The sequence below is a fragment of the Anastrepha obliqua genome, chromosome 3 (genome assembly GCF_027943255.1).
Source record: "Anastrepha obliqua isolate idAnaObli1 chromosome 3, idAnaObli1_1.0, whole genome shotgun sequence".
NCBI lineage: Eukaryota > Metazoa > Arthropoda > Insecta > Diptera > Tephritidae > Anastrepha > Anastrepha obliqua.
In genome coordinates, this window is record NC_072894.1 from 139,235,051 (window position 1) to 139,253,471 (window position 18,421).

General features: G+C 36.4%; 1 protein-coding gene across 1 annotated transcript; it reads right to left on the reverse strand.

The window, feature by feature from the left end:
- Positions 1–758: 758 nt before the first annotated feature.
- On the reverse strand, positions 759–17,202 carry LOC129242855 (uncharacterized). Its single transcript, XM_054879737.1, has 2 exons — positions 16,524–17,202; positions 759–1,808 (listed from the first exon to the last, which is right to left on the reverse strand). Exons 1-2 carry the CDS (start codon positions 17,113–17,115, stop codon positions 1,060–1,062), a joined length of 1,341 nt encoding a protein of 446 aa, XP_054735712.1. The 5' UTR covers positions 17,116–17,202; the 3' UTR covers positions 759–1,059.
- Between the last annotated feature and the right edge of the window lie 1,219 nt (positions 17,203–18,421).

Consider the following 18,421-nt stretch of genomic DNA (forward strand, 5'->3'; position numbering starts at 1 on the left):
CTATAAGTAACTCCTTTAAATGTAAATTCTTCATCAAGTTCCCAGTTGCCAGGAATTGAACAGCTAGCAAGAAAGTTATTTCACTGGTGTAGCAACCAATAGTCTATGCGATTCTGTGCACGTCCTCAAACCTCCATTTCAACTTTCGCAAATCAGATAGATCCGCTGCGCTCGCGATTTGAACTTTCATGCTTTGGATGAGCGCCAAAAGCGCAAACGAGTTTTAAAATCGGTGGAAGATTTTTCTGGAAATATTTTGTGTAAACAATTGAGTGGTGTGAGTGTATGTACCATGTTTGTGTGTGTGTGTGTAAATGCGTGTAAAACTCGAACTATGCCTACTAAAAAAACCATATGGAATGAAAAAAAAATGAAATAAAAAACAAATAAAATTTTTTTAAATTTTGTGAATTTTTAAATTTTAATATTTCTTTTAGTTTTTACTTGTCTTAGCTAATAAGATGCTTAACTAGATTTACAATTTGTCGATAAATACAATTCTCTACTTGCATTTGCACGCTAACTAAAGACTTAGAAATACGCATACTTTTATTCGAGAATATTTTACATGCAATTAAAAAAATATATACATACGTATGTGTGTATGTATGCAATGAACAATCAGTCTTTTTAAAGTAAAATAAATTAAATAGGAAATACATAAATAGGAAACAAATATTATAATACATAAAACCAGTCGTTGAAAAGACAACGAAAAAATCGAACTTTAAATGAAATTTTGCATGGCATAAATCAGTTGTAGGAAACGATGATAGTGCGTAATAAAAAAAAAAACAAAAAACAAAAAAAATCTTTATCTTTCAATGTGAAATAACTAATGATGCGATTTACAGACTCATTCGAAATGCCATTACGTTAATTAGTATCTTTGCTCGATTGTGAAATTTTACTCGCTGTGGGCAGCTCATTCATTTATCTTACGTCCATCGGCTGCATATTTACAAACACCCATATTTACAATGTGACATCAGTCAGTCGACCCACCAGCCCCGTCAGGCCCACCAGTTGAGTCAAAACGTTGGCGCGTGCTTAATGTGATCACGTTATCGTCATCGCACTGCACTGCTGCTCCTCCTCACCACCGCTGTGGCGCTGCTCATTATAATACAATATTCTCGGTCTTCTCGACGCTGTTGGCTTAGCCGCCAGCGTAGCTGTTGGTGTCATCTCATCCAGACGTATGGTAATCACCTCCTCCAGCGTCGGCGAGCTCGCCGTGCTGCCAGCACCACTAACACCCAGCAATGGAGCAGCTACACCCATAGCCGCCGCCGGCAAATTCAGGCCATGAAGCTCTGCAATGTCGTAGGTGGTCGGCACGTCCAACTCCAAAGCCTCCTCTCTCTCCAGCTCCATATCCGCTTCAGCTGCTGTAAATGATGGTGACACTTTGTATGATTTCTGTTTCATTAGCTGCTGTTGCTGCTGCTGCCAGTGCCCGCCACTTTGCTGCTTCAACATGATGTCGCTTTTGTTGTTGTTGCTGTTGCTATTGTTGCCGTTGGTGGTATAAACACCAGCAATAACCGGATGATGATGCACAGCCGTAATGGAAGGGTACATAAATTTCATGCCGTAGGAGAAATGTTGATGATGATGCAATGCCTCGTTGTAGGTCGGCAGGCCGGTGGCAATGGTGTAGCAGGGTGGCGATTCCATTTGCTGGTAATAGGCTGTTGCAGCAGCTGTTGCCGGATGTTGGCCATGAGCGTCCATTAAACGATCGCAACCGACAAGATGGCCATCGGCGTACATACCGTTATTCAAGTGATTCCGTATATCCTTGTCTGCAAGTGAGAGAGAGAGAGAAAGAGATGAAGAGGTTGCTGGTTAATGTGTGACGAGCATAAATTTATGAAATAGAAGTTTGAGAAATATTAGTAAGCTTTTAAGCAGCTGTATTTTGAAAAAGCAAATTGATGTATTAAAGAAAAATAACAGCTGCGCAAGCAGTTAACATAATGCCACTACAAATAACATTGTTCAACAGCATTTTTGCTACATAATTTGGGCTCTGTATTTTTACAGATTACGAGTAAACGCTTACACCGACAGCTTTTGTGACTTTGGAAGCCCCCACTGAAATCTGCTAATAAACATTTTTATAGAACATTTCAGGATTACAATTAAATTAATTATTTGAATGAAAATGAATTATTTTGGTTTAAATTAATTTTAATTCTCAAATATTCTATTTAAAAGGACTTTGTGCACTTTTCTTAAAGATGTGGTCAAACTGGCCCGTAAAAAGGGAAGCGAGAGGGTTAAAATGTCGCACGTGAAATTCTGCTGCAGAGTCTGACAATAATATTTCTATCAGAAATCGACTCATAACATTTTTGAAGGTAATTCAATATGGCGCAAAATTAATCACCCCAACGGAAAATTTATAATTGTTACAAATGGCGTCGTAAGTCAATCATATTAGGCACTCGTGGACTCGACAGTTGCAGTAAACAAACAGATAAGCAACGGAGCAAAGGTCAAAAGAAAGATTTTCAACACTCAAAATCATTTTTTTATTTAATAAACTTAAACTTAAACCTTAGTAAAAAAATTAAAATAACAAAAAGAAGAGGTGATTAATTTTGTGCCACATTCTGTTTATGTGGTAAGAAGCTTCGCAAGCGTTACTAAAAAAATATTTTATAAGAAACAAAATTGGATGATTAATTTTGCGCCACCTTGTGTTTGTATGTATAAAAAATTTAAATCTAAGTAAAAAAATTAATAAAAAAGTGGATGATTAATTTTGTGCCATCTTTGTTTTATATGTAAAAAAACTTAGATTTAAACCTGAGTAAAAAAGTTAATAGTAAAAAAAATGGATGATTAATTTTGCGCGCCTTCTGTTTATGGGGATAAAAAACTTTGTAAACCTTAGTAAAAAAGTTATTAGAAACAATAGATGTATGTATAAAAAACTTAAATCTTGGTACAAACGTTAATAAAAAAATGGATGATTACTTTTGCACCACTTTGTTTTTATATGAATAAGAAACTTGGTAAACCTTAGTAAAACAGTTATTTTAAATTCGATTATTAATTTTGCCCCACCTTGCGTTTATATGTACAAAAAACTTAAACTTAAACCTTAGTAAAAAGTTAATAAAACAAAAAAATGAAATGATTAATTTTGAGCCACCTGTGGTTGTATGCATAAGAAAGTTTGTAAGCCTTAGTAAAAAAGTGTTTAAGTAAAATTAATAAAAAAGTTATTAAAAAAATCGATGATTAATTTTGCGCCACCTTGCGTTTATACGTAATCCGTATTTTTACGGGTCAATTTAGCCACTTTTTTAACACAAAAGTCCACAAAATCATTTCAATTTTCAATCAAAAAATGTGCAGTTTGTTGTGCAGTGTAATCACAATAAATATACAAATACCCTTATCGCTTTGAAAATCTCGAACTGTGCTTATGAATCGTAATGTTAGAAAATATTATAAATGCAGGCAGCAAGGAACGAAATCCTTCAAATCCTCCTAAACAACTTAAGACAAGAAAAACCGCGTAGGGCGCAGACAATCAGTTTCGGCTACCAGCAGCAGAACTGTCAATCAAAATTGTTTAATGCTTATGACAAGGATTCCTCTAAATGTCCAACTCACATAGCACAATCATTGTATGTGTGATTATGCTAGGGTTGGCAAGCCACTTTGTTGCGTTTTCCATTTGGCTCAGTAATAAGCAAACAAGCAACAGTGAACGAAATGGTACGTTGCTAGACAAACGGGGCATAAAAATATATACATACATACATACATACAATACATATGTATATACTCGTACATACTTTAATTGATAATCAATAAAAAAGTGTGAATATGGTTACCCTCAGAGTAGTGAAAAAATGCGATAAATAAATCCGAAACATTCTTCTTGCAACTTGAGCACTTAATACCTTCAAGTCTGTTGTGCAGTGAAGTGGTGTAGAAAGGAATAATAATAATACATATAACAACTACAAAAATAGATTGCAGTTGTCAAAGCACGACAAGTGCGGCACCAGATAGTGGCATGCCACAGCTGGATGAGCAAAGAAAATACAAAGAAAATGTAGGGCAAACGGTTCTAAAATATAAACTAGAAGGAAAACAAAAAGAAAAATGTGGCATGATCGACGTTTAGTCTTATGTAATGCATATCTATGTGTGTATATGAGAAACATTTGCTCTTCAAAACCAAACTGCATCGTTTTTCAGCTTTCACACAAATTCTGTGAACTTTTCATTTTCTGCTCTGCTGCCAACCGCTTTCGTCTTTCATTGATTTAAAACACTTGTTGTATGCATGGAATGCCATGAATGGTCGCTCGATGCAATAATAATGGTTTTCGTTTATGTAATGAATGGGGATTTTGAGCAACGCATTCTACAATGGGTGTAAGATTATACCCCATGAGCACTTTCAAATAAATCGACTGGTTTTAAAGTGATTCTTTTAGAACTGTGATTGGTTTCTGTTTTACTTTTTGGCCACTCAAGAAAAGAAAAATTCAAAAGAGAAGAGCGTGTAACATTTTTAGAAGCGACCACAGAATTTTTTCGCCGGATTATATTTATTTCAGGATCGAGTTCGAAAAAAATGGAGTTCGGAGTATATAGGCAACATCTTTTGGGAGAACCGAAATCGCTATAAATATGTGATTCTCATTATATTATAGTTGGTAGTTAAGGTACATTCGGAAAGAAGGAAGAAGAAGAAATCAATGTATTGATGTCCGAAGAAGTCGCAAATATCACATACGTTTCACATTCTTCTATTTTTCTTGTGAAATGCTTGCAGAAAATGCGTAATCGAAAACTTGCTTTCACGCAGAATTGACGAAGAAACTCATAACTGGCAAACAGTAAAGGCTTAGGCTAAAAACTACTTTCAGCCCTTCAGTGCAAGCAAAACTAAATTTCGAACTACTATAAATTTATTGATGCTAAACACCTGGAAATTTCATATTTATAAAATATTTTTATCTGCCTTCCTTTAATTTTAAAATGAATTATATTTCTATTTCTTAATAAAAAGTTGCGAGTAAAACATCCTCTATTCCACAAACAAAAAGAAACTGCGGCTTAACGCTTTTCAATAGTCGATTGCAGCATTCATAACACAAGCGCAGAAGTCACATGCACCTACACTCACTATTTGCTTCATTCATATGTACGTGTGAGTATGCTTCATTAGTGCTGAAAAGCGCTCCACCATACCATCACCAGCGCTTGAAAGCACTACATTGAAGCAGTAAACAAGCAGATAAATGAAAGAAAAAGCTGCCTTTATGAGGATAGCATTTTCAGAAAACTACCTTTTTTCTTTTCCCTTTTTATGGTTCATATAAAATCTTACAAGCACATCCGTGCGCAAATGCAAATTTATTCAGTGAACCCAGTTTTAAAAAATATGTATTTTGCGAATAAATATTTTTTTTTGTATACTTTTAGATGGTATTTCTAAGAAGCACCAAAGAAAATATAAGAAAAAACAACTCTCTGCACGAATTGTCGCTTCTAGTTGGAGCACAGGGCGGAAACAACGGCTCTCCAATGGTTTCTGTCTGCATCTATCTGTCTAATTTTGGCAGTGTCGACGAGCTCTCATTTAGGACGGATTGTGCGCATCCGAGTTTGTGATGGGTATCCTCTGCGCCTACTTCCATTTTCCATGTTCCATTTTAGCCAACTTGGAGAGGCGTCACGAGGCTCATCACTATTTATAAAATAGTGGCAACTATGATATTATTCTTGATAGACTTCAACCAGTCGAAATGTCACTATGTGATGGACAAGCAGGTTTCCGTCCCCACCGGAGCTGCGAATACTTTCAGAATAGTTATTGAACAATTCTTAGAAAGGAACACTGCACTTTATATTGTGTGCATCGATTTTTAGACGGCTTTTGATACCGTCAAGCGCACAGCAATATGGTCTTCTCTGTGGAAGAAATGAGTTCCTACAAGGTGCTCTATCATAATGCGGCGCTCACAGTTTTCCACAATGGCGCCACAAGCACTCCATTTACGTCCGGTGTAAAACAGGACTGTCCACTGGCGCCACCTCCTTCCGCGGTTACGACGAAGTAATGCAGAAAATGGAAAAAAGGAACCATGGCATCACTTGGCTGCTATCCCGTCAACTACATGAACTGAACGACGCGGACAATATTTGCCTGCTTGCACACAGACATTCCAATATGCAGGCCAAAATCGATCTTCTACTCATTGCTGAAACGTTGGCCTGGAAATAAACAGTAAGAAAACGGTAGCAATGCAATTGAGGGAGAAACGGTGCAGTATGTGGAAAGTTTCTGCTATCTTGGTATGCCACCAGTAGCGGCTAACGGAGGAGCTGAAGAAGAGATAGAAAATCGTCTGCGTAACGCTTGGCCAGCTTTTGGGCGGTGACAGCCAATTTGGAAAAGTAGACAAATTTTACAGAAAACTAAAATAAGAATATTTAATGCGATGTGTGGAATCCACACTCTTAAGTGTATGGCAGTGAAATACGGCTAATGTCTAGAAATATTACGCAGAAATTGCAAAACTTTACAAACAAATGCAAAGTTTTGTGGCCTAACTCTATCCGAAATGCGGACTTGTGGCAGATCACCGAGCAAGAACCAACGCAAAAGGTGAGAAGAGGTCGTAAATGGCAATGGATCGGGCAACCTCTCAAAAAGGGCAGGGAAAGCATAAGCAGAACAGCGTTGTAATAGAAACTTTAAGAACACAGACGATTCAGTCGTCCACGCCACACCTGGAGCCGATCTAAGCCGTGATTGGAATATCGCAAAGCGAACAGCAGTTAATATAATAAGATATAAATACTTTGTTGAAGATCTATGCTTCCCAGAGATATAAAATAAAAAGATTTTAAACGTTTTTTTCCTCTATTTTAGAAAGCGCTCAGCAAAATCTCCGTCATGCCCCTTATGGCTTGCTGGGTATATTTGCCAATTGTATATGAACGAAAATGCAGCTGATGCGGATGCAGTATACACACAAACACATACACATACATAACAGCATCGAACCATTAAATTTAAATTGCAGCACAATAAAAAATATGCTGCACATGGCATGCTTTTAGGCGCTGTAACGCTACATTTAAATTGTTGTGTGTGTGTGCCATTAAGTGCAATTTCCTTGAAAATGAGAAAAAATAAGTGAAAGCACATTCGCATTCACATGTCGGAAATTGCTGACATTTAACCGCTGCAGCTCAACACAGATACAAACGTCCAAAACAAATCAACACACACACGCACATAAGCATGTGAATGAATATGAAACCTTAGTAAAAACGAACAGAAAAAAAACAAAGTCTCTTTGCTATGTAGTTCCAAACAAAAACGAATTCAATAAATCTTTAAACGGCAGAAACATTTGAACGCAAGCGATTCCAGTCCCAACAGCCATGAAAAATGCAACAAGTGCCATAAAACTAAGTGCTTGCGTTTGTTGCCGAAGTATGCAATTAATATTTCAATTGATTACTATTAGCGCGCCTCAGTGCGCCTGAATGTAGGCAACTAGCCAAGTAATGCAAACTATTTATTTAATTATGTAGCGTTTTTTGTTTTTGTGTTTTTGTTATCTGCAAATCACGTCAGTTTAAATGAAAGTCGACCGAGTATGAGAGGCGTATGCGAATATGTGTGCATGTGTGTGTGGGGGCTGCGCATAGGTTAGAATTTATATAATTTAAGCTGGGTAAATTTTTTGCGGTATGCAGCTATTCGCCGCTTTTTCCGTGCACACACATTTCTGCACATACTTTTTTGCACAACTTTTGCAGTCTCATAAAATAAACAGGTCTGTAACAAAAATATGGCGTTCGCATGTGACCGCGAATTGCTTTCATAAAAAATTGCATATAAAATTTATATGATTTCACATATGCGCGCATAAAAACGCAAGCACTCAACATATGCGCACAAATGTATGCAACACGACGAGTGCAAAAACCCATTTGTGTATGTAAGTTATCTCGCACACATGCAAACACACATAAGCGAGCATTCATTTGTTATCAATTTCAGTTTTCTGCACTTTGCCTACGGCACGCGCGCCGGACCGCGCGTGGGCGCTGCTGCAAATGTATTTTAATTTTTTTGGCCAAGCCGGTGCTATTTGCGCGCCATAAAGTATGCAAACGCGCTGGAATTCGACGTCAATTTTGCAACCTGACGCCTGACATGGCATTGGCTGTGGCCAAAATAAAACATATACCAGCACACACACATACACGTGCACTCTTGTGAATGAAGCGTTTATGTGTGTGTGTGTATGTGCGTTTTTTTAATTTACATGCTGCAATTAATCGTGAAATATCGCGCAAGTGTTGCCAGCAGCGATGGCAATTTTTGTCATTGCTGCTGATGATGATGAATTTTCATGTAAATAAAAAATATGAATATTTACAGCGCATTTAATTTTTTCATACGTTTCTGGATAACCTTTTAATACAAAGAATTGGAGTTTTTCCACTAAATTTCCACTTATTTTTATTTATATGTGAAATTTAGTTTGGTCAGTTTTTCGTTGTTTTGCGTATTCTATTGCGTTTTTTCGAGTGACGTATGCAAATTGTAAATTCATACATTTTGAGTGGGATTTTTGGTTTTTTGTGTTGTTTGTGCATACACCAGAAATCAGATAAATACAGGGTAGGCCATTTAAAGCGGGCCCATTTGTTTCTGAAAACATTGAAAAAAACATTTTTTTTTGTGTTGATATGAAAAATCATTTATTTTGATTCAAGGAGATTTGTTCCAGCTAGTTTTTGAAAATGATATCCTTCAAATGTTTGCCTCTGGCCTTGATGGCCAAAAGTGTCCTTTTTTCGGCGTTTTCCATCGTTTTGGCCAATATTTCGGCCGGTATGGCGGCGATTTCGCGTCGGATATTGTTTTTAAGTTGAGTTAGAGTCCTTGGCTTGTTGATGTATACCTTGGATTTCAGATAACCCCACAAATAAAAGTCCGGTGGCGTCAAATCTGGTGATCTCGGTGGCCACGGAAAATCACCATTTTTCGAAATCAACCTTCCAGGGAACAATGGCTTCAAAAAATCGATTGTAGCGGGTTTAATTTTTGTGCCATTTGAATTTTGTACGGAAACATTTTCAAATCGATGCGAATTATGCGCCTGAGTGTTGTCCTGGCGATGCCTAATTCCTGAGAACGACGATAACTCGATGTTCGCGGAGCCTCCTCAACACTGGCTCGTACAGCCTCGATATTTTCAGCAGAACGTCGTGTACGTTGTCTGGATGCGTGGCTGGTATTGCTGAGACTACCGTGGTTAATAAATTTTGCGTATAAACGCTGTAAAGTGCTTTTGGATGGCGCACTTTTAACTTTATTTTTTTTTTAAACGCACGTTGAGTTTTCACAATTGAGAAGTTATTTTGGATGTAAAGCTGAATTATTTCAGCGCGTTCTTTTGGAGTGTACTGCTCCATGGTAAAAATTGTCTTGGACTGACGCTTCCAACGCGCTATGTCATTAGTCGATCTGACGTTCCTGTCAAAAGTTATAGGGTTGCCAGATGGGCCCGCTTTAAATGGCCTACCCTGTATCTAGCATAGATAAATAGAAAACACTTCAAATGTCCGGTTTTGGGTTTTACTGGAGTTGCAAAAAAAATGTAATTTTTCAAGTTTTTGCTTGCAACACAGTTTTTAGTTGCACATATTGCACCTATTTCAATATACACTTAGGTATTTAGGTGCATACTCGTATCTGTGTACGCTCGTGTTGTACAATGGGCAGCAACCACATAGATCCTGGCGATAAAATCAAACAGTTTTTTGATCTTTTAGACATGCAACATAAATATTTGCATAACAACTGTAAGTTTCAGATATTTACGAATGATTTGAGGGAATAAAATATTTGTGAAGTTAAGCAATTTATTATAAAAATGTATGGCATTTAAAGTCTTTTAAAAAATTCAAAATTTAGCTTTAAAGGCAAAAAATTCAAAGCAAATCCCTATTTGCCTGAAATTTCTAAATTTCGGAGGTAATGAAAATTCCAAAATTCTAGTATCGCCCCTGAGGGAAATAACAATGCGCTTTGAAGGTAGATGGTTTTATTCAATTTAAGTTTTACCCCTATCTTTATCTTTGCCCCTTCACCTTTAACTCTCTCTCTCTCTCTCTCTCTCTATCCCTAACTCTGTCTCTATTTTTTCTTGTACTATAACACAGTTTTTGCTAATAGCGGTCGTCCCTCTGCAGGCAATAGCCAACCTCAAAGTGTATTTCTGCTACGAAAAAGCTCCTCATAAAAAAATATCTGCTGTCCGGCTTAAAACTGTAGGTCTTTCTATTTGTGGAACAACATCAAGACGCACACAACAAATAGGAGGAGGAGATCCACCAAATACCTAACAGAAGTGTAAGCGCCAATTTCTTTTACAACTTTCTTTTTATACCCATTCATATTTTATTCAACTTCATCTTCAGCTTCGTCTTTAGCTTAATCTTCATATTCAGCTTTATCTTCACTTCCGTCTTCATCTTCATTCTCATTTTTATCTCCATATTCATATTCATCTTCACCTTCACCTCCATCTTCATTTTCATCTTCATCTTAATTTTCATCTCCATTTCATCTTCATCTCCATCTCCATCTCCATCTTCGTCTTCATCTTTATCTTTACCTTTACCCTCATCTTTGCCTTTATTTACACTTTTACCTTCATCCTTACATTAATCTTAATCAAAATCAATACTTAATCAAATTCAATACCAAAAATAAAGCATACATTTAGGTGCCATATATATAAGCTCTGCATTTGAGTTATTGCCATTTTTGAAATCAAATAACGATGTCCGATGGTAATTTGCTGAGTTCATTTTTTCAGAACTCAAAAAATTTCAGTTTTACTATATCTCGAAATTAATTCTATATTTTCAATTCACTCACAAACTTCAACGCTGAAGATGAGAGGCTGTTTGTTTCATTGCATTCGAATATAATGGTACTTTACTGAACTCATTCCTTTTCAAAGCTGAAAAAATTTAAGTTTGACTATATTTAGAAAAAGAAAACTCACTAATTAAGAAACCTATGCAATTCTTTCAAATAAATCTTTCCTCACAACACTCCAACACTCCTTTTTCAATCATTCAAATTTTATATGGACTTTTTGGGAAAAACATACTTGTTTGCTATAATTTATTGCAGCAACAAATTTATTGCTCTATTTTTCTTTGTTTTGCAAATATTTCGATAAAATAATATGAATATTTACTATATCCCAGCAATTTGAAGTATTCACAATAATACCTATATCAACAACAATACGGTTTCCTCCTCAAATTGCTAATTTATTGCATAACAAGACAGCACAAGGTAAGTATTCCAATTCATTAATAATTAACTGTCGCCTCCATTTCTTCTCAACGGCTAGGCTGCACTCTAAAAGCAACAACTCTTCACGCTTAATTACTGTTCACAGCTTTCCAAATTCCGCCCTAATAATCAGCTCCTACCGAATGTTAAAATATAATATAAATTCCAGAGAGGCGCTATGAGAGGCAAACAGGCAACAACAAAACGCAACACATTTTAGCGTGAGTAACACAGCAATATAGCGTACTTCTTTCGGGCAAGACATTCTTCGCTTGCCTTTGCGAATTGTGGAGAATTGAGCCGCTAATTGATTGTGCACTTGTACGTACACCTCCAAACAAAGAATATAAATGTATAAGTATGTAGGTTAGTACAATAGATGAGGAGTGATGCGAACAAAAGTGATAAGCTGCGAAATGTCAGAGTAGCTACGAATTTCCGTGTTAATTTTTTTTTTTTTTTGTTAGTTTGTGCTCTGACAGCTTAATAAATACGACTAATGCGCAAATTTACTGCACGATTCGTAAAGCTGCTTAAGTATTTATGAGATATGTTGTAGTGCGAAAGTGTGAGCATGTATGTGTGCATGACGGTTACAGCTTACTTTACATTAACCCACTGTTGTGTGTGTGTATTTCCAGTCATTCTGCACTGAACAAAAATCAGCAACAAAACAAAAAATAAAAATAAAACAAGAAAGCAGGTAGCATACATTACCGTGCACACACACCCACACACAAGCACGCTCACATACGGATGTAAGATAACTAACGATAAATAGCTGACCTACAAACTTTACCTTACCTTGCCAAAAGCACTAAATTATAAATGACACATGTCCAGCAGCGGAGGCAAGAAAGGAAACGAGAGTGCAGGGATAAGCGGAGTACGAGCAAGGTGAGTATGTGGAATGAAGAGGAGGCAGAGCAGATAAACTCGAGGGACAACAAGCTGAGATCGTAAGCAGAGCACGACCACAACTAATTCAACTAACAGAACTAATTAAGCTGTTTATGGTTAAGCGCCTATGCGCAGGCTACACACGCACGCAAGCACGCCGGTGATAACACAAAAGGACACATAAATGTACAAATTCGCACACACACATATGTATGTGAGCAGAGTAGGTGTATCATATAGATATGTGTGCGTTTGGTAAATATTTAGCCACACATTCACTTGATTGAGTGCAAACTAAGCCAAAATGCAAACAATTAATTTGATAGAGCTCTTGAACTCGTATTGAACTCTCGCCTCCAATATCGCTACACAGGCCCCCGATGGCCTCCATATAGGCTGCATATTAAGTGACAGCAAAAGGTGTGGCTATTAGAATGGTTGGGCATTTTGTTAGTGTGCGTGTGAATGTGTGTTTTGTTGGTAAAGTTTTTTTTAATACTCGTTAGCAAAATTGACAGTTTGACAGTTCGGATGTACGAATTTGCTCAGGAAGACGCAAAAACATCTCACTACAAAGGAGGGAGTTTCATATATTGGGTATCATTTGCCTGATTTTAGGCGCAAAAGCAAAAAAAGCGCAGCAAGAGAAAATGTCGAAACTAATTGAGTAAAAGAAAGGGCACATTAACCGCGAAGAACCATAAAAAAGTTATGCGAATCCTTCGCTTAGCTGATAAAGGAAAAGAAGAAAAGCGTGGTAGCACGTTTTTAGGCGCTAGCTAAGGTTCTTTGACAGTTTGCTGGTATTAAGTAGGATATACATGAAATGATTTATAAGTTTCGGTCACAGGAAGGCAGACATGAACATTTAATAAAGATTAAGTAATAATAAAAATAAGCAACAAGTGGGCAACAAAGTGAGTGAATTTTCTAAACATAAAAATTTAAGAATGAAAATTAAATTAGTAAAAATTTAAAATAGAAAATGTACATTGGGGGAGTAGGTAATTGTACGTCGGCATGCAGTGAAATTTAGAAAAGGGGGTAGGGAATAATAATGACGTGATTATTTTGTAATGTGTAAGGGATTTTTTTGTATCTCGTTTTTTTAATTTTATTTTTCGTTAATAAAAAGTACTCTTACGCTTTAAAAAAAATTCTCCGTCATTCCTCAGTTTTGTGCAACCAGTTGTGTGTTCTAGCTTTCCAAATTTCTTTATTTAAGTCAATGATAAAAACCTTATTGGCTGAATTTACAGGGTAAAATGTCAAAAACTTAAGAACTAAAAAATAGATAGTTTATTAGACAAATAATAAGACACCATAAGTGACTTAAATAGAGGCTTTGGCATCGCAAAATCAAGTTCAAGACTTCCATTAAACCGATTAAACTTTTCAAGTCCTCTTGTAAGCGGAGCGAAATTGAATTGGTGGTAAGATAAGAAAATTTTCAAAAATTCGTAGTGAAAGGCTATATAAATGTGTTTTATTTAAGGAACCAATAGAGTATCGAGTGTAACAGGAAAGTGGTGATACCAATGATTCCGTTCTGGTAACCCAATCTCCGATGATGTTGATAAAAACTTAAAATTCATGAAACAAGACGAGAAAGTGAGCCCTTTTTCCATTGCTGACTAATCAAAAAACCATTTGGAATTATTTGCATAAAGATTATTAGAACTATTCTTAAATTTCATCGTCACACGTGGAGTACTTTTTACTTGACCTAGTATAATCGATTGATATAAATACAAAAAAATACTTTTTTTTAATCATCTATTTCTATTGGAAAGCGTAAACTTTGCCATTAAATATGGAACGCAATTTTGTTCAAATAACTTGTACGGCCAGCCTTACACCAGTCCATTAGGTCAACCTACGTCTTTTAGCAATTTGTAGTGAATTTTTCACAATTGGCAACTTTGATTTAGTAATTAACTCTCGACTCCTCTGCTTGGGAGGAGTAAAATTTATCTTTAAGGAGGCACCACAAAAGAAAATAATTTTTCAAAAAAAAATATGTTCCAAAAAAATCATTTTCCCCAAAAACATATTTTCTCAAAAAAAGAAAAAAATAATTTCCCAAACACAAAGAAAATAATTTCCTAAAAGCAAAAAACATAATTTCCCAAATATATTTTCTCAAAAAAGAACAAATAAAGTTCCCAAAAACAAAAAAAAATAACTTCCCAAAAATAAATATTTCCCTAAAAAAATGTATCCAAATGGAGTCAAATAGGAGCTTCTGAGCCCGCGGTGCCTAAAAAAGTTGTATTACTGAGCTAAACAACATCAACATCAATAAAAAGTAGAAGAAAATCGTTCTGCAAATGAAAAAGATTGGTAAACCCAAAATCATTTTGGCAGTACCCTAAAAATTTTACTTGAGGAACATAACAACTTCAATAAAAAGTAGAACGAAACCGTTCTCGGATTGAAAAAGCATTTGTTGACCTAAAACTATTTTGGCGCTAGCTTTTTTTGCCAAGCGACACCAGCGCAAGTCAACTACAAGCAAAATCGTTCTCGGAATGAAAAAAAAAATTCATCCAAAATCATTTTGGCGATAATTTTTTTTTTTTTGCCAAGCGACACCAGCGCAAGTCAATGTTTGCGCAGCTCATTTTGCGTGATGCTCTTCCAAAACTACCATGGATGATAGATTTTTTTCACCACGCAAAAATACGATTTTGGTTAAAAGTAAGCCAAAGAGAGTCAACTGACTACCGGATGCGCATCGCTTCTCTAGGCGCCCAATTCGCAGTACCATTTCGGCAAATTACTTGATTTTCAAATGTTTTTCATGTCACCCCAGCTTTCAACTATTCAAGGGAAAGTGACTCATTTTTTAATTCTCTAACAAAGTTTCTGGCTCATCTCGTATACTAACTTAGTTATCAAAGCCCAAATTCCAATGTTAGATGGACCACCCTGTATTACTTAAAATAATAAAATAAAAGTGTGTCATGAGTCAAACGATTATGCAGCTATTTTCAATGAGAATTTTCGGTATCTTTAAACTTGCGCTTTAAAAATAAAATTTGAGCCAACTATGGCAACATTTGAGCCAAAAGTGGCTGCTTGAAAAAGTATTGGATTAACGTCCCCTCTTTTTTGATTAATTTGGTTAATTGGCAGCATATCCAACCCGTAACCGATTTCGAAATATTCCATTAAAATCTTCTCTTTTCAAGTTAGTTTAAGTTCACTTTTTCTTAATATTAGTTCAAGGCTCCATTTATTTTCTGTTTTTAATTAAAGGGCAATTTGAGCCAACCTTGGCAGTTAAAAATGGTTGCTTGAAAAAGTACTGGTTTAACGATTTCACTCCTTCTTATCATAAAAAAACATTCTATGGATATTACTCTGCAAATTATTTTAAAAATGAAAAAGTCGTTTTATCTCGAAAACGGTGACGCTTTGCTCATCATGTCATTTAATGAAGTTAATCAGAAATGAGCTAAGTAATAATATTGCCGAGCATCTAAGATTACACTCCGCGATAAAAATAAAAGATTTTGACCAGTTATGAGAATTTTTCTTTTCTTTTCGAATTTGTATATTTTTTTATTTTTATAAAGAGCTCAATTTCTTACAGAAAACATGCAATTACAGAATGCAATTTTCAAATTTTATTAAATTTTTGATCATATTCTTCATATAGAAAAAGTTCGTGGATTTGTTATAAGGGATCAAGGCGCAACACCGCCAGGAAAAAAATTATAAAAAATCAACACGATTTTTTATCAATTTCAAACTTGCACTTTATTATATAATATTAAAATTCAATAAGCTATAAAACTGCATACCAGAAATTTTTCTTTTCGAATTAAAAACCGTGAATTTGTGATGAAAAGTTTGTGGAATTTTTCTAATATTCGTATGAAGTTTGAATTTTGGATTTTGAATTTTGAAATTTTTGTAGAAAGTTGGAATTTTTGTATAAAGTTTAATTTTTTGATTTGTATGAAGTTGCAATTTTTGTATCAAGTTTGAGTTTTGGATTTGTATGAAGTTTAAATTTGGCTTTAATTAGACAATGTGCGATTAGTTCCTAAAAAATAACGAACATTACAAAAACAAAAATTAAACAAAATTGGTCGAAACTGGTCAAAGTTTCAAGTTGCTAACGTTTTGCCGCGCCCTTTATATCACAAGTGCATGCATACACACACCTACATACATATTTGTAGCATTTCTTATGTGTGCTCTAAATTCACTACATTTCCGTTTTACTTACTGCATTTCTTCCATTGCCTGAATTTGCGATAAAAGTAGCAGGAGAATACAATGAAAATCACGGACAGCACCACCAACGCAGTGACAACCCCAATCCATAAATAATTGATTATCATGTGCATATCAGCATCGCCCAAGAAGTCTTCCAAGAAGCTGCCACCCACGCTACCCCGCTCGCCATTCTTCAGGTCGGCCAAGTTCAACACGGCGCTGTTGGAGATTTGTTCACTGGTGATGCGTTGACCCGTCGCATCCACACCAAACGGATGCCCCTCGTCGGGGCTTCTCTGTGCACTGGCGGAAGCAACAGTATCGTATGCCACATTGCCGATGCGCTGCAGCAGCGTATTGAACGTGTGCAACGTGTTGATATGCTCGAGATCGTGATGTGATGGTATCTCGAATGTGATTTGGTTGTGTGTCAGTTGCTCGCCAGAATGTAACAGACGGTCGACTATGTTTTGTGGCGTGAGTGCCGCTAATTCGTTGGCGAAAGGGGTATTGGTAATGTCGGTGGTGTCGTCAACAAATGTGGGCTGTGGCGCGAAGGTGCTAGTTTCGTAAAGGTAATCCACTATTGTTGTTGGTTCCATTTTAATTTTCTTTTATTCACACTTTGATTGTTTCAATAAATTTTATTAAAAAATTTTTGCACTACACAAATTAATTTTAATAATTTTTTTTTTACAATTTTTGTAGTGACTTGTATGTTTATTTCTTTTTCACATACGTAAATATATAATATATGTCACGTAAATCGCTTGTTTGTTTATATTTGCTTTCCGAAGCGCACGTTCCAACACTCGGAATTTATTTGGGAATTTCTGTCACTAACTACTAACTACCATGAAAGCAACGCGCCCGTTTCGTAATGTTCACACATTGCCCGTCCAAGTTGAACTGAATATTGTGCCAGCGCATGCAACAGAAGTCACTTGCCACCAAAAAATCCACCAGCCAGCCGGTTAATAGGTAGCCAAGCAGCCTTTAACAGCCTGCGCTTAATACCCATCATTAAGGGTATGTTGCGGCAGCCGAATTCAATGTGGCTGTACTACGTCGCTTCAAAAGGGAAATTTCTAGTCTCTCTCTCTCTCTCTCTCTCTCTAGCGCGCGCGCTTTCTCTGTACGAACTACTGGCTTGCTGGCTGTACAGTATACACTCATAACGAAACACGGAGCGGGCGGCTTTCACTCAGCAGCAGTTGCTTGTTGAAAAGTGGACTCAGCGTCGTAGTTAGCAGCAGCGTTTGGCCAACTGAATCTAGCAACAAAGTACGCCAACTCAAAATCATTTTTACTACAGTGAAGTATATTTACACCTACTTTTATTGGGTGGGTGTTAGTTTGCGAAAAGAATATAATAATAAGGAGCTATTGAGAGGAGCGGCATAGTTCGTGCGTGTGTATTTGTGTGCACGTATACTCAATCGTTCGCACTGCGTTCGGCAGGATATGCTACTGACCTAATTTAATAGTAAGAACGAACCGGCAAGCAACGTGTGTAGCTATTGTTGTGCTGTTGTTGCTGGTAAGGGTCATAGGTGCAACTATCGAATTTTATGTGGTCTTGTTCGGTTGTTTTGCTCTTGACGAGAACGCAGCGATGTCATTTGAGCTAAATGTTGAAAATCCTGCAATGCTGCTATTTAATATATTTTATATGCCACTACTGAAACACTTTCGGTGGAAATCTATTCGCACGCATAATTCTAGGTTAGTTAATATTAAAAAGGGTCCATTAGTAGCAATGTAAGAAAGAAATTCAATATTAGCCCCCCGTTGGACACCTGGACCTGGCTAGACTGGCTTTTTCGACTTTGGACGTGAACTTAACATATTTTTATTATTGCTAACGACTTGAGCTTCCAGGTAGCTTCCTAAAATTGAATTTTCTAT

What these genes read in the sequence shown, in the direction of transcription:
- LOC129242855 (XM_054879737.1), bottom strand. Translation starts at nt 17,115, where the DNA reads ATGGAACCAACAACAATAGTGGATTACCTTTACGAAACTAGCACCTTC. An exon ending in CAGGCAATGGAAGAAATGCA is followed by an intron (nt 1,809 to 16,523) that starts GTAAGTAAAACG and finishes TCTCACTTGCAG; the next exon opens with ACAAGGATATACGGAATCAC.